At 48.1% G+C, this 16749-nt stretch overlaps 1 protein-coding gene across 1 annotated transcript in view; it reads left to right on the top strand.

Moving 5' to 3' along the window:
• The window catches only part of ZMYM3 (zinc finger MYM-type containing 3), a 106410-nt gene that overhangs the window by 26923 nt on the left and 62738 nt on the right, over positions 1–16749 (top strand). The window contains exons 8-15 of the mRNA XM_082263468.1: positions 3261–3376; positions 6041–6127; positions 6214–6364; positions 8882–9054; positions 9822–9996; positions 10235–10296; positions 10530–10689; positions 11123–11238. Coding sequence (XP_082119594.1) covers positions 3261–3376; positions 6041–6127; positions 6214–6364; positions 8882–9054; positions 9822–9996; positions 10235–10296; positions 10530–10689; positions 11123–11238 — 1040 coding nt within the window. The remainder of the gene's footprint in view (positions 1–3260; positions 3377–6040; positions 6128–6213; positions 6365–8881; positions 9055–9821; positions 9997–10234; positions 10297–10529; positions 10690–11122; positions 11239–16749) is intronic.

The raw sequence follows: 16749 nt of genomic DNA, 5'->3' as shown, positions 1-16749 counted from the left end.
GCACATTTCTCCAGAGGTGAGAGAGCCGTCCAATCAGGGGTGATAGCACATTTCTCCAGAGGTGAGAGCACCATCCAATCAGGGGTGATAGCACATTTCTCCAGAGGTGAGAGTGCCGTCCAATCAGGGGTGATAGCACATTTCTCCAGAGGTGAGAGAGCCGTCCAATCAGGGGTGATAGCACATTTCTCCAGAGGTGAGAGCACCATCCAATCAGGGGTGATAGCACATTTCTCCAGAGGTGAGAGTGCCGTCCAATCAGGGGTGATAGCACATTTCTCCAGAGGTGAGAGTGCCGTCCAATCAGGGGTGATAGCACATTTCTCCAGAGGTGAGAGCACCATCCAATCAGGGGTGATAGCACATTTCTCCAGAGGTGAGAGTGCCGTCCAATCAGGGGTGATAGCACATTTCTCCAGAGGTGAGAGCACCATCCAATCAGGGGTGATAGCACATTTCTCCAGAGGTGAGAGTGCCGTCCAATCAGGGGTGATAGCACATTTCTCCAGAGGTGAGAGCACCATCCAATCAGGGATGATAGCACATTTCTCCAGAGGTGAGAGCACCATCCAATCAGGGGTGATAGCACATTTCTCCAGAGGTGAGAGAGCCGTCCAATCAGGGGTGATAGCGCATTTCTCCGGAGGTGAGAGCACCATCCAATCAGGGGTGATAGCACATTTCTCCAGAGGTGAGAGTGCCGTCCAATCAGAGGTGATAGCACATTTCTCCAGAGGTGAGAGAGCCGTCCAATCAGGGGTGATAGCACATTTCTCCAGAGGTGAGAGAGCCGTCCAATCAGGGGTGATAGCACATTTCTCCAGAGGTGAGAGCACCATCCAATCAGGGGTGATAGCACATTTCTCCAGAGGTGAGAGTGCCGTCCAATCAGAGGTGATAGCACATTTCTCCAGAGGTGAGAGTGCCGTCCAATCAGGGGTGATAGCACATTTCTCCAGAGGTGAGAGAGCCGTCCAATCAGGGGTGATAGCACATTTCTCCAGAGGTGAGAGTGCCGTCCAATCAGGGGTGATAGCACATTTCTCCAGAGGTGAGAGAGCTGTCCAATCAGGGGTGATAGCACATTTCTCCAGAGGTGAGAGTGCCGTCCAATCAGGGGTGATAGCACATTTCTCCAGAGGTGAGAGTGCCGTCCAATCAGGGGTGATAGCACATTTCTCCAGAGGTGAGAGAGCCGTCCAATCAAGGGTGATAGCACATTTCTCCGGAAGTGAGAGTGCCGTCCAATCAGAACTAGGTCAGTTCTGTAATAATATATATGTAGCAGAATATTACAGAGAATATTATATATTGTGCAGAATATTACAGAGAATATTATATATGGTGCAGAATATTACAGAGAATATTATATATGGAGCAGAATATTACAGATAATATTATATATGGTGCAGAATATTACAGAGAATATTATATATGGTGCAGAATATTACAGATAATATTATAGATGGAGCAGAATATTACAGATAATATTATAGATGGAGCAGAATATTACAGAGAATATTATATATGTAGCAGAATATTACAGATAATATTATAGATGGAGCAGAATATTACAGATAATATTATAGATGGAGCAGAATATTACAGATAATATTATAGATGGAGCAGAATATTACAGATAATATTATATATGGAGCAGAATATTACAGATAATATTATATATGGTGCAGAATATTACAGATAATATTATATATGGAGCAGAATATTACAGAGAATATTATATATGTAGCAGAATATTACAGATAATATTATATATGGAGCAGAATATTACAGATAATATTATATATGTAGCAGAATATTACAGAGAATATTATATATGTAGCAGAATATTACAGATAATATTATATATGGAGCAGAATATTACAGATAATATTATATATGGTGCAGAATATTACAGATAATATTATATATGGAGCAGAATATTACAGAGAATATTATATATGGTGCAGAATATTACAGAGAATATTATATATTGTGCAGAATATTACAGAGAATATTATATATGGTGCAGAATATTACAGAGAATATTATATATGGAGCAGAATATTACAGAGAATATTATATATGGAGCAGAATATTACAGAGAATATTATATATGGAGCAGAATATTACAGAGAATATTATATATGGAGCAGAATATTACAGAGAATATTATATATGGAGCAGAATATTACAGATAATATTATATATGGTGCAGAATATTACAGAGAATATTATATATGGTGCAGAATATTACAGATAATATTATATATGTAGCAGAATATTACAGATAATATTATAGATGGAGCAGAATATTACAGATAATATTATAGATGGAGCAGAATATTACAGATAATATTATAGATGGAGCAGAATATTACAGAGAATATTATATATGTAGCAGAATATTACAGATAATATTATAGATGGAGCAGAATATTACAGATAATATTATAGATGGAGCAGAATATTACAGATAATATTATATATGGAGCAGAATATTACAGATAATATTATATATGGTGCAGAATATTACAGATAATATTATATATGGAGCAGAATATTACAGAGAATATTATATATGTAGCAGAATATTACAGATAATATTATATATGGAGCAGAATATTACAGATAATATTATATATGTAGCAGAATATTACAGAGAATATTATATATGTAGCAGAATATTACAGATAATATTATATATGGAGCAGAATATTACAGATAATATTATATATGGTGCAGAATATTACAGATAATATTATATATGGAGCAGAATATTACAGAGAATATTATATATGGTGCAGAATATTACAGATAATATTATATATGGAGCAGAATATTACAGAGAATATTATATATGGTGCAGAATATTACAGATAATATTATATATGGTGCAGAATACATATTGGCCTAAATTGAAGAAATTAAATTTTTCTTTTTTTTTAATACATATTTTTTGGTAAGTTTGTAGAGCAGTGATGGTAATTTCCGATGTACATGGGGGGGGGCATATTATATCGTGTTTTAGAGGACGTGGTCCCACCTATAAGCACATGCCAACAGCGCATTGTACATCTACTGCGACAGTGCGGCTGGCTGCACAGAGTCACGTGTGTGTATTTCTAGGTAGGGGGTGCGTCATCACAGCACATGCCAATCACTGAGTCTCGACCAATGATTGGCACCCGGCAAGCAGCACTGAGCTTCACTAAACACTATGACTTGCACCCTAATATTCTGTATTTTCCTCCCGGCAGGCCCCACACGTCCCTGCAGCCTATGTCGGCGCAGTCTGTCTGAACCTGCTTATTATAATAAGACGGAGCGCGTCGTCTACCAGTTCTGCAGTCCCAGCTGCTGGACCAAGTTCCAGGTGAGTTGTATGGAGGAGGGTCCTCCTGCTTTTATTGTATGAGAGGAATGAGCAGATCTTGGACTTCCTGCACCTCCAGGCGTTTTCTCTTCTTGCAGAGTCATGACTCCTCCTATAAATGTTCTACTGTCTGCAAGTATTCTGTAGTCTGATTTTTATTTGTATTTGAACCCCAAGCCTCGTGCACACTACTAGTTCTTCTTTCATTTAACCCAGCGGGCTGATCGAAAAAAAAAAACTGACCGCTCCGGTCAGGGCCGCTGTACTAACAATCTGATGACGACCACCCCACTACCCCCCTGTCCATCAGAACACCCCAGTCCTGGCCGCTGTAACAACAATCTAACGAGGACCACCCCACTGCCCACCAGAACACTCCAGTCAGGGCTGCTGTACTAACAATCTGATGACGACTACCCCCCTGCCCACCATAACGCTCCGGTCAGGGCCGTTGTACTAACAATCTGATGACGACTACCCCCCTGCCCACCATAACGCTCCGGTCAGGGCCGCTGTACTAACAATCTGATGACGACTACCCCCCTGCCCACCAGAACATTCCGGTCAGGGCCGCTGTACTAACAATCTGATGACGACTACCCCCCTGCCCACCAGAACACTCCGGTCAGGGCCGCTGTACTAACAATCTGATGACGACTACCCCCCTGCCCACCAGAACATTCCGGTCAGGGCCGCTATACTAACAATCTGATGACGACTACCCCCCTACCCACCAGAACACTCCGGTCAGGGCCGCTATACTAACAATCTGATGACGACTACCCCCCTACCCACCAGAATACTCCGGTCAGGGCCGCTATACTAACAATCTGATGACGACTACCCCCCTGCCCACCAGAACATTCCGGTCAGGGCCGCTGTACTAACAATCTGATGACGACTACCCCCCTACCCACCAGAATACTCCGGTCCGCGCTTTTAACCATTGGCTGAGAGCTCCGATAGCCAGACCATTTCCGGTCATGAGCTTTCAACAGAAACCCGCCAAGCAGCCAGCTTATATCAGACTGCAGTACACACGGCCCCTGTATATGGGGGGCTTTAGGATCCGGTACTACTCTGGGGGACAATTATCACATAAATTAGTGGCAGGATTTTACTCAAATCTCATTATCCATGGCTGTGCCACTGACTTTCTTTGTATTTGTGCCTTCCTGCTGTCCAGAGCGGCCAGCTGAGACCAATTTTCACCACTCTGGGGGGGCGGCTTTTTCACCACTCTGGGGGGGGGGGGGGGGCGGCTTTTTCACCACTCTGGGGGGTGGACGTTGCAGACACCGATCTTCCAGTGACGCGGGAGCGGACATTGGAGACACCGGTCTTCCAGTGACCCGGGGCAGAAGCGGACATAGCAAACACCGGTCTTCCAGTCACCCGGAAAGCGGGAGCGGACGTAGCAAACACCGGTCTTCCAGTGACCCGGGCGGGAGTGGACGTAGCAGACACCGGTCTTCCAGTGGCCCGGGGCGGGAGCAGACGTAGCAAACATCGGTCTTCCAGTGACCCGGGGCGGGAGCAGACGTAGCAAACACCAGTCTTCCAGTGGCCCGGGGCGGGAGCGGAGGTAGCAAACACCAGTCTTCCAGTGACCCGGGACGGGAGCTGATGTTGGAGACACCGGTCTTCCAGTGACCCGGGACGGGAGCTGATGTTGGAGACACCGGTCTTCCAGTGACCCGGGACAGGAGCTCATGGGGTGCGGCTTTTTCACCACTCTGGGGGGTGGACGTTGCAGACACCGATCTTCCAGTGACCCGGGGCGGGAGCGGACATTGGAGACACCGGTCTTCCAGTGACCCGGGGCGGGAGCGGACATAGCAAACACCGGTCTTCCAGTCACCCGGGGCGGGAGCGGACGTAGCAAACACCGGTCTTCCAGTGACCCGGGGCGGGAGCAGACGTAGCAGACACCGGTCTTCCAGTGGCCCGGGGCGGGAGCGGACGTAGCAAACACCGGTCTTCCAGTGACCCGGGGCGGGAGCGGACGTAGCAGACAGCGGTCTTCCAGTGACCCAGGGCGGGAGCGGACGTAGCAGACAGCGGTCTTCCAGTGACCCAGGGCGGGAGCTGATGTTGGAGACACCGGTCTTCCAGTGACCCTGGACGGGAGCTGATGTTGGAGACACCAGTCTTCCAGTGACCCGGGACGGGAGCTGATGTTGGAGACACCGGTCTTCCAGTGACCCGGGACAGGAGCTGATGTTGGAGACACCGGTCTTCCAGTGACCCGGGGCAGGAGCGGACGTAGCAGACACCGGTCTTATTCTTATTGCCTGACGCCTCGGACACGCAGTTCTGGGCGCTGGGCAGCAGATTTAAAAACCTGGCTCCTAACTTTTTTTTGCTGGCTCCTAGATTCTAAGCAAATTTGCGAAGCCCTGGTCTTATCTGCTCCTGGCTGTGTGACAGAATTGATAAATCACCTCCATGATATCTCATGAATGTATCCGGCCGCAGAACACAAGTTCTTACCTGGAACTTCAGAAGTTACTCTCGTTATTTCTTGTAAACCGGAGCCCCCCCCCCCCCCCCCCAATCTGTATAGAAGGGGCTTTAGAATACAGAAGTGATGGAGGTGTCATACCTGACCGCCATTGATATAGAGTGTTCTGTGTGTTATTTGTGTCTGTCTTCCTCCCCCAGCGCACCAGTCCGGAGGGCGGAATCCATCTGAACTGTCACTACTGCCACAATATGTTTACCGGAAAGCCGGAGATCTTGGATTGGCAGGTAATCTACTTCCAGGAATGTTGGGGTACGGTGGGGGGGGATGCTGGCGATGAGCTGTATGAGAATTGTCTCCTCTCCGCTTCCAGGACCACGTCTACCAGTTCTGTTGTAAGGATTGCTGTGATGATTACAAGCGCCTCCATGGGGTCGTGTCTCAGTGTGAATACTGCAAACAGGAGAAACTTCTTCATGAAAAGATCCGCTTTTCTGGAGTAGAGAAGAACTTCTGCAGTGAAGGTAACGCCCTCCGAAAAGCAGATCTCCATTTATTACTAAATTCAGGGCTCCTCCAGGTGTCCAGAAAGGAACTTCTCTTCTAGGGTCCAATCATTGTTTGTTTACATCCAGCAGGCGGGCAGCCGATGTCCTACGGGTTGGTTTACACTCAGCTGGTGGGCAGGCAATGTCCTACCTGGGAGGGGGTCCCATCACCACATGTTTGTTTACACTCACCTGATGGAGAGGCGAGGGTCCTACCTGGGGGTCCCATCACTAAATGTTTATTTACATTCATCTGGCAGACAGGCAAGGGTCCTACCTGGGGGGTTACATCACTGCATGCATGTTTACACTCAGGTGGTGGACAGGTGATATCCTACCAAGGGGTTTGCTTACACTCAGCTGGTAGGTAGGCAATGTTCCACCTAGGGGGTCCCATCACTGCATGTGTTTTTACACTCATCTGGCAGAGAGGCAATGGTTCTACCTTGCTGGTTGCTTCACTGCATTTATGCTTATACTTAGTTGGCGGACAGGTGATGTCCTACCTAGGGGGTCCAATCACTGCATGCATGTTTACATTCATCTGACGGACAGGCAATGTCCTACCTAGGGGGTCCCATCACCACATGTATGTTTGCACTCAGCTGGCTGGTAGGTGATGTCCTACCTAGGGGGGTCCCATCACTGTATGTTTTACACTCAGCTGGTGGGCAGGCAATGTCCTGGGGGATTTGTTTACACTCAGCTGGTTGGCAGGCAATGTCCTACTGGGTTTGTTTACACTCAGCTGGTTGGCAGGCAATGTCCTACTGGGTTTGTTTACACTCAGCTGGTGAGCAGACAATGTCCTACAGGGTTTTTTTACACTCAGCTGGTGGGCAGGCAATGTCCTACAGGGTTTTTTTACACTCAGCTGGTGGGCAGGCAATGTCCTGCGGGGTTTGTTTACACTCAGCTGGTGAGCAGACAATGTCCTACAGGGTTTTTTTACACTCAGCTGGTGGGCAGGCAATGTCCTACAGGGTTTTTTTACACTCAGCTGGTGGGCAGGCAATGTCCTGCGGGGTTTGTTTACACTCAGCTGGTGGGCAGGCAATGTCCTACAGGGTTTTTTTACACTCAGCTGGTGGGCAGGCAATGTCCTGCGGGGTTTGTTTACACTCAGCTGGTGGGCAGGCAATGTCCTGCGGGGTTTGTTTACACTCAGCTGGTGGGCAGGCAGTGTCCTGCGGGGTTTGTTTACACTCAGCTGGTTGGCAGGCAATGTCCTACGGGTTGGTTTACACTCGGGGGCCGGGAATGTCCCTCCTAGCAGAGCGTTGTTTCTGCGCACAGTTTGTAATCTGCAGCTCATTGGCTGTCCTGTGTTGCTCCTCCACACAAAGCTACTGTACCTGGTCTGGGGGCTCCGTAACTCAGATGACTTCTACACTAATAAAACTTCATCATTCTGGGTAAAGAATACAGAAGATCCGCCCAGAGCCCCCCCCCCCCCCCTCCCTACTCTCTCTGATGCATTTCTCCCAAACAGGACTTAGTCTTAGAGATCTTGCCGTTGGCTGGTTTCATTTCTCAATCCACAGACCACCTTTTTGCAGCCAATGGGGGGTATATAAGTTCTAACTGACTGGGAAAGGAGGGGTGATGTCATTGTATCCAGGCAAAACTGCATAAAAATTCCCATTACCTTCTAAAGTCTGATTCTATACAGAGTTTTCACAGCTGCTATCTAGAGATAGCTGGAGAAAGTCTGATTCTATACGGAGTTTTCACAGCTGCTATCTAGAGATAGCTGGAGAAAGTCTGATTCTATACGGAGTTTTCACAGCTGCTATCTAGAGATAGCTGGAGAAAGTCTGATTCTATACAGCGTTTTCACAGCTTCTATCTAGAGATTGCTGGAGAAAGTCTGATTCTATACAGCGTTTTCACAGCTTCTATCTAGAGATTGCTGGAGAAAGTCTGATTCTATACAGCGTTTTCACAGCTTCTATCTAGAGATTGCTGGAGAAAGTCTGATTCTATACGGAGTTTTCACAGCTTCTATCTAGAGATTGCTGGAGAAAGTCTGATTCTATACGGAGTTTTCACAGCTGCTATCTAGAGATTGCTGGAGAAAGTCTGATTCTATACAGCGTTTTCACAGCTTCTATCTAGAGATTGCTGGAGAAAGTCTGATTCTATACGGAGTTTTCACAGCTTCTATCTAGAGATTGCTGGAGAAAGTCTGATTCTATATGGAGTTTTCACAGCTTCTATCTAGAGATTGCTGGAGAAAGTCTGATTCTATACGGAGTTTTCACAGCTTCTATCTAGAGATTGCTGGAGAGCTTCCAGCATCCTCTATGTACGGGGACTGTTAGATTGGGTAGGAAGAGAAATGGAGGAGGGAAGAAAGAGGAATTTGATGTGGAGGGGGGTGACCAAGTTCTACTTTTTGCAGTCTTAAAGCATTTCATATGTTTAAAGCAATTGTGATTGTGTAATCTCCATCAGCCTCTATAGTGATCCTGTTTTCCTCTCATTACACAGGTTGTGTTCTGCTATACAAACAAGACTTTACCAAGAACCTAGGCCTGTGCTGTATAACGTGTACGTATTGTTCTCAGACCTGCCAGCGTGCCGTCACCGAGGAGCTGGACGGCAGCACATGGGACTTCTGTAGTGAGGAATGCAAGAGCAAGTATCTGCTGTGGTACTTCAAGGTAAGCTTTATTTCTCTTGGAAAGGCTGGGACGGGAGGCCCATGTCTATAGGGGAGGCTGGGACGGGAGGCCATGTCTATAGGAGAGGCTGGGACGGGAGGCCATGTCTATAGGAGAGGCTGGGACGGGAGGCCATGTCTATAGGAGAGGCTGGGACGGGAGTCCATGTCTATAGGAGAGGCTGGGACGGGAGTCCATGTCTATAGGAGAGGCTGGGACGGGAAGCCATGTTTATAGGGGAGGCTGGGACGGGAGGCCATTTCTATAGAGGAGGCTGGGACGGGAGGCCATGTCTATAGGAGAGGCTGGGACGGAAAGGCCATTTCTATAGAGGAGGCTGGGACGGGAGGCCATGTCTATAGGAGAGGCTGGGACGGGAGGCCATGTCTATAGGAGAGGCTGGGACGGGAGGCCATGTCTATAGGAGAGGCTGGGACGGGAGGCCATGTCTATAGGAGAGGCTGGGACGGGAGGCCATGTCTATAGGAGAGGCTGGGACGGGAGGCCATGTCTATAGGAGAGGCTGGGACGGGGGTCCATGTCTATAGGAAAGGCTGGGACGGGAGGCCATGTCTATAGGAGAGGCTGGGACGGGGGTCCATGTCTATAGGAAAGGCTGGGACGGGAGGCCATGTCTATAGGGGAGGCTGGGACCTGCAGCTGACCTCCTTCAAACCTGCTCTGAGCTGTTTTGCTTCCCATGGATGTGTGTGGAGAGAAGCCCATTGATAATGACCCTTACCATGGCGTGTTCTGTGTGTCTGCAGGCAGCAAGATGTCACGCCTGTAAGCGACAAGGAAAATTGGTGGAGACCATTCACTGGAGAGGAGAGATCAAACATTTCTGCAATCAACAATGTCTGTTACGTTTCTACAATCAACAAAATCAACCGAATCTAGACACACAGAAGGGGCCCGAAAGTTTGCTTCATAGTAAGAAAGGTATGCAAGCAGGACGGGTATAATGTCTACAGATGTGGGTGAGACCGATATATTGGCTGATGGTGGGGAGAATGCCCCTCTACATTCCTACATTGGTGGTAAATGGAATAAAGGCCCTTATTGTTGGCGGGGAGGGATGCCCCCCTTACCGTTGGCTGATCCAACCCACTTGCCCCCAGTACTGTATACATAGATCGGTGCTAAGTGATATATTAACCTCAATATATACATTTTACAGGTCAAAGTGTAGGAACCAAAACAACACCAAATTCACAGCCGAAAACAACCGAGAACAGCCCGGTGAGTATCACTGCTTACATAAAACAGAGCAATGGTGTGTCTGATATCCGTCATGTCCTGACTACCTACTAATGTCATGTACCTCAATCTGTCTTATACTGCAATTGTCTGACACAATCACAAGACTAAAAATTAATATTCAAGTCATTGAAATGTTTCAAAGTGTGTGTGTGTGCGTGTGCATCTGTCATCTGCTTTGGTTTGGAATGTGTACAATTTTTTTTTTTTTTTAGGCTTCACCAAAACCACAGTCACCGCAGGCAGCCTCCGCTCCTCCTCCCCCACCCAGCCCCACCGTCCCACGCAAAAACAAGGCGGTGATGTGCAAACCCCTGATGCAGAATCGCGGGGTGTCGTGTCGAGTGGAAACCAGAAGTAAAGATTGTCAGACAGGCAAGTGTATGAGCGTGTGTCCCCATAGAACACATATAGTCTGTGTGTGTCCCCATAAAACACCTAAAGTCTGTGTGCCAGTACTGGGCTGTGAGACAGGAAGTAGAACTGAAGTTGGGCGGTTCAGATATGTGCGGATTTTACCAAGTAAATGAGCTTTGCAGCAACTGACCTCCGTAGGAGCAGGCACTATGGAGCAACGCATCCTCAGTTTCAGGTCCTGGCACTCTGCTCTCTAATATAAACACAGAGCGAATGGAACAGGGGAGGGCAGAATAGAAAAATAAGTTGGTAGGGGGGCTTTTGATGGGGGGGGGGCTGGTGATTAACTTTAAAGCTGCAGCACAGGGGTGTGACGCATTTTGCAGCACATGGTTGCTGTACACATGAAGGTGTCGGATGTGGTAATCGGTTTGTTTCATTTCTTCCATAGAGGAGGATTGGAAGCCGCAGGTCATCATTCTGCCCATTCCAGTGCCCATCTTTGTGCCAATACCCATGAACTTATATTCTCAGAAAGTGCCTGTTCCCTTCACCATGCCGCTTCCGGTAAGTCCGCCCCTTTCTTCACCAGTTTAACTGACATTTTTTTCAATTTTTTTTGGACTTTTCGATTTTTTCATGTGTCATTGTTCATTCTGTGTGTGTGTGCGTGTGTATGTATATGTGTATATATATATATATATATATATATATATATATATATGTGTGTGTGTGCGCATATATATATTCACCTTTTTATCCCCTTTTACATCTTTTTTTACCTCCTCCCCCCCCCTTTTTTTTTGCCCTTTTCTTACCTCTTTCTTTCCCTTCTTATTTTTTTTTTTTTCTCTATCGCTCATTGACAGACGTAGTCTTCTTGATTCACAAGAGCTGGGTTATGTTGTCTCCGCAGGAGTAGGACTAGGCAGAAAGACAAAACGTTCTGGCTCCACCTTAGGGGCAGTCCCTGAGGGTATATCCTCCCTCTCTCTGCTACAGGGAATCAGTTTTTTTCTGTCTAGTCAGGAGTAAGGACCTAAGTTCCTTGCTGGGATCTTTTGGTCCTGGCAAGACTTTTTTCTTTAGAAAAAGACATTTTTTAGGTAGTTTTCTCCAGTGTTGTTTTCCTGTGAGCTCTTCAAGCAAAAATGCCGGACTGGGCGACACTAGTGGTCACCCCAGCCGGCCTACGAGCGCGCGCAGACCATTGCATTGCGCTTGGTCGGCCGCGACATATTCAAGTAAGTATGCGGGGCCGGGCGACGGGCTGGATGTTGAGATCCAGTGGTCACCCCGGTTTCTGCCTACGAGCGCGTGCAGACCAGAGCTCCGCGCTGGGTCGGCCGCGACGGAGTCCCAGTGGAGGGACTGACCTTGCGAGTTAAAAGTCTCGCTTGGACGCCAGGAACCAGAGAGTCGAGGCGTCCGGAGTGGTCCACAACCCCCCACCCCGGTGGAGAGGGTATTGTGAAGAGAGGGTGCCTGTCGGTACGGGATGGTGAGTAAACGTTCCCTTTTTTCTTTCCTCGTTATGAGGCAGTATGTATTATGGGCCCCTCCATATATGGTCAGTATATATCTGATACTTACAAGTCCCCCTTGTAATACAGCATGTGTTTGTGGGAAGTGGACTTGGTTTGAGAGCTAACACTCTACCCAGCAGACTGTAACATTACAGCAGACATAGGAGGTATAATCCTACCTTATTTGTAGTGTATCTCCTGTAGATCCATATATCGCCACTTAGCAGAGATGCAGGTGGATGTGCTGGGAAAATGATTTCGGCGGTCCGCCGCCATTTTGCCGTAGACCAAGTGCATGTATGTCCTCAGGTCACGCCGGCCGCCATGTTTTTCGAGTCTTATGTCTCTTGTATGGGGGCGGCCATGTTTCATGAGCCCAGCTACCTCGTGGAGAGCTGGGAACGCCGGAAGGCGTACACAGGGGGCGGAGCCACGTCCTTCTACCCGGGAAAAAGCAAACAGCTCCTTCCAGTCTGTAAAAGACAGACGCTGACTGCAGTTGGTTGGAAACTTCACTGCATCGGTTGGTGAGCCTTGGGGGTCCCTCTCTCTCTCTGTGGGGATCGAGAAGCAGGTACTCTGAGGGGCACTATTGCGCTAGGGGGAGACACATAAAAAAAAAAAGTTTTTTTGTTTTTCTGGCAAAGGTGTCCTGAATTAACATGGACCCTGCCACTCATGTATCTCCTCCGGATCCCCTCGAGGGGTCTGCAGGATCCTCCAGCACCCCACTGACGGTTGAATCATTGTCAGCTATTATGGAAACTTTTGTGTCCCGGGTGGAAGTGGCTTGTCAGAAAGCGACCCCCGCCTAACCCCTTATTATCTGAAACCTCGGATTCAGACTCTGAGCCTATTTCTGCAGTTGCAGGTACTTCATCTGGTATTGGTGTCTCGGGTCCTGTCTCTTCAGACAGTGAGGAGGATGTTTCGGCATCAGCCATAGCCAGAGAGGAAGCGTTGGTAAACGCACTCATTGTATCTGTTCAAGAAACCTTAAGATTACAGGGTATTCCGTCGGAAATAGCTGAAACTGAAATCCCTTTTGGGACTAAAAAACGCATCAAAGTGGCGAAGGTTTTTCCATTGCCCAAATGTTTTGGCAATCCAATCGAAGAAGAATGGCGTCTGCCAAAACGCACTTTTACTATTTCTAAACGCATTAACAGGCGTTATCCGTTTGAGGAAACCCTCATTAAGAAATGGACACAACCACCTGTGGTGGATTCACCAATTGCTAGATTGAATAAAGCCACGGTTATTCCTCTAGAAGACGCTCCGTCTTTTAAAGATCCAGTGGATCGCAAGATAGAAGCTATGTCTCGCACCATGTTTTCCTTGATTGGATCAGCTTTCAGACCTATAATAGCTATTGGTCTGGTTTCGCAGGCTGTAACTGAATGGACCAAGTGGTTACGCCGGGACTTAGAAGAGGTCCCTCAGGCGGTATCAGATTTGTTGGAACAAATGATACAGGGGTTACAGTTTGTGTGTGATGCGGCGTTAGACGCCACTTCATTATTGGCGCGAGCATCAGTCTCAGCAGTGGTTCTCAGGCGTACACTGTGGCTAAAAGGTTGGTTAGCCGACCAAGGTTCCAAAAAAGCATTGGCTAATTTCCCCTTTTTAGGAGAGCGTCTATTTGGAGCCAACTTAGATGAGATCATTAAAGATCTCACGGGTGGAAAGAGCACCTTTTTACCGCAAAATTTTAAAGGTAAAGGAACTCGTCAAAGACGAGGGCCTTCTTTTTCTGCTCACAAGAGGTTTTTTCGTCCCTCAGGTGAAAAAATTAAGTCCTCCAAAGCTCCTTCAGGAGGCGCCAGGGGTCGTTGGTCGGGCAAGCAAAAGCCCGCCCCCGCCAGACCTGAAGATAAATCGTCCAAAGCCTGAAGGTGCGCCCCCACCCATAACTGGGGTGGGGGGACGTCTTCGCCGGTTCCCGGATCCATGGCTTTCCAGAATCCCGGACAAGTGGGTTTGCGAAGTCATAAGGTCAGGGTACAAGATCGAGTTTCGATCTCTCCCACCGGCGCGATTCTTCCCTTCCAATATTCGACTATCCCCGGATCGTTTAGAAGATCTGCGGAGAGCAGTCACAGATTTACTACAACAAGGAGTGGTAGTCCACGTTCCTTGGACAGAACGGTTTCAAGGGTTTTATTCAAACCTATTTACAATACCCAGGAAAGAGGGCAAAGTGCGTCCAATTCTGGACTTGAGGGCACTCAATTCTTTTGTCTACATAAGAAGATTCAGAATGGAGTCCATTCGCACAGTAGCAGCCTTCCTGCATCCAGGGGATGTCCTAGCGTCCATAGACATCAAGGACGCCTATCTTCACATTCCCATTTTCGCAGGACATCAACGGTTTCTACGCTCTTCCGTAGAAGAGAACCACTATCAGTTTGTGGCGTTACCTTTCGGTCTCGCCACGGCTCCTCGGGTCTTCACGAAGGTGTTGGCCCCAATGTTGGCACTACTGCGCCAAAGAGGCATATCGATTCTTGGTTACCTAGACGATCTTCTGCTTCATGCAGAGTCTCCTCAGACCTTGCTACAAAACATAGAAATTACTATGATTTCTTTACAGGAATTCGGGTGGCTGGTGAACCAGCAAAAGTCATTTCTGGTTCCCACCCAGAGGCTCGAATATCTGGGTCTAATTCTAGACACAGTCAGGACAAGAGTTTTCCTTCCGGTAGGGAAACTCCGAAAGATTCAATCAGCAGTCCAGTTGTTACTATCCAACAGCTGGTCTTCCCTTCGGACTTGCATGAGGGTTCTGGGGTTGATGGTGGCTTCCTTCGAAGCAGTCCCATTTGCCCAGTCCCATACCCGAATTCTTCAGCAAGAGATTCTTCTCAGATGGAATCGGAATCCGGAATCCCTGGACAATCAGATCCGATTGAGCAAACAGACCAGAGAGTCTCTGGTCTGGTGGCTTCGGTCTCCGATGCTCAGCCAGGGAAAGTCATTTCTGCCAATATATTGGACGATAGTGACCACGGATGCCAGCCTATCCGGATGGGGAGGAATTCTTGGTCAGTTATCTGCCCAGGGACTTTGGTCCCCGGAAGAATCCAGGTTACCGATAAATGTATTGGAACTGAGAGCGATCAGACTTTGTCTGATTCACTGGACCGAGCAGCTCCAGGGCAGCTCGGTTCGGATCCAGTCGGACAATGCCACGGCCGTGGCTTATGTCAATCACCAGGGGGGCACCAAGAGTGTCCGAGCGGCCAAAGAAGTGGCTTGCATTCTTCGCTGGGCGGAACGATTTGTTCCAGCGATCTCTGCGGTGTTCATTCCGGGGGTGGAGAATTGGCAGGCAGATTATCTCAGCCGTCAGACTCTGGATCAGGGGGAATGGTCCCTCCATCCAGACGTTTTCCACCAGTTGTGCCTACGGTGGGGCACCCCGGATGTGGATCTGTTGGCATCACGATTCAACAGGAAAGTTCAGAGATTCGTGGCTCGCTCCCGCGATCCTCTAGCAGAGACCGCAGACGCACTGATCGCCCCGTGGGGGCAATACCAGCTAATGTATGCATTCCCTCCTCTCGCGTTACTGCCAAGACTTCTTCGCAGGATAGAGGAGGAAGGAATTCCAGTAATTCTGGTAGCTCCGGACTGGCCTCGTCGAGCTTGGTACGCCGACGTGGTCAGACTGGTGGCGGACGTCCCATGGAGACTTCCTCTCAGGGAGGACCTACTGTCTCTGGGACCGATCTTCCATCCTGCTTTACGATCGCTGGCTTTAACGGCCTGGCTATTGAGACCCAGGTGCTGAAGGACAAAGGTTTGTCAGCTTCAGTTATTCCTACTCTAGTTGAAGCAAGGAAAGCGACTTCCAGAAAGATTTATCATCGTACATGAAAGTCCTACATTGCATGGTGTGAACCTTTGGGGTTCCGTCCACGGTCTTATTCGATTAGTCGAATATTAGCTTTTCTGCAACAAGGGGTTGAGCAGAAACTGGCCTTGAGTACTATCAAGGGTCAGGTCTCAGCATTAGCTATCTTCTTTCAGAAGCCTTTGGCTACTCATTCCTTGGTGCGGAATTTCATCCAGGGGGTGCGACATCTGGCTCCGCCAGTGCGTGCGCCGTTACCACCCTGGGATCTTAATTTAGTGTTGTCGGTTCTTCAGAAACCTCCCTTTGAAGATATTAGGGAGATTCCTCTACCTACGTTGTCCCAGAAGGTGGCCTTCTTGGTGGCTATTACTTCTGCACGCAGGGTGTCAGAACTGGCCGCATTATCTTGTCGTTCACCATATCTGGTGGTTCATAGAGATAAGGTGGTTCTTCGTCCGAATCCATCCTTCCTACCAAAAGTGGTTTCAGAATTTCATCTGAATGAAGAAATTGTGTTACCTTCTCTGTGTCCTAAGCCCAGTCATCCTCGGGAGTTTGCTTTACACTCCTTGGATGTGGTCCGGGCGATCAGGGTATACTTGAAAACGACAGACTCGTTTCGCAAGACGGATTCACTTTTTGTGATCCCGGATGGCCCCAAAAAGGGGTTGCCTGCATCTGCCGCGACCATTT

Source organism: Pelophylax lessonae, assembly GCF_965119305.1.
Source record: "Pelophylax lessonae genome assembly, chromosome: 7".
In the NCBI taxonomy this organism is placed as follows: domain Eukaryota; kingdom Metazoa; phylum Chordata; class Amphibia; order Anura; family Ranidae; genus Pelophylax; species Pelophylax lessonae.
This window is presented reverse-complemented; position numbering and strand designations above follow the sequence as displayed.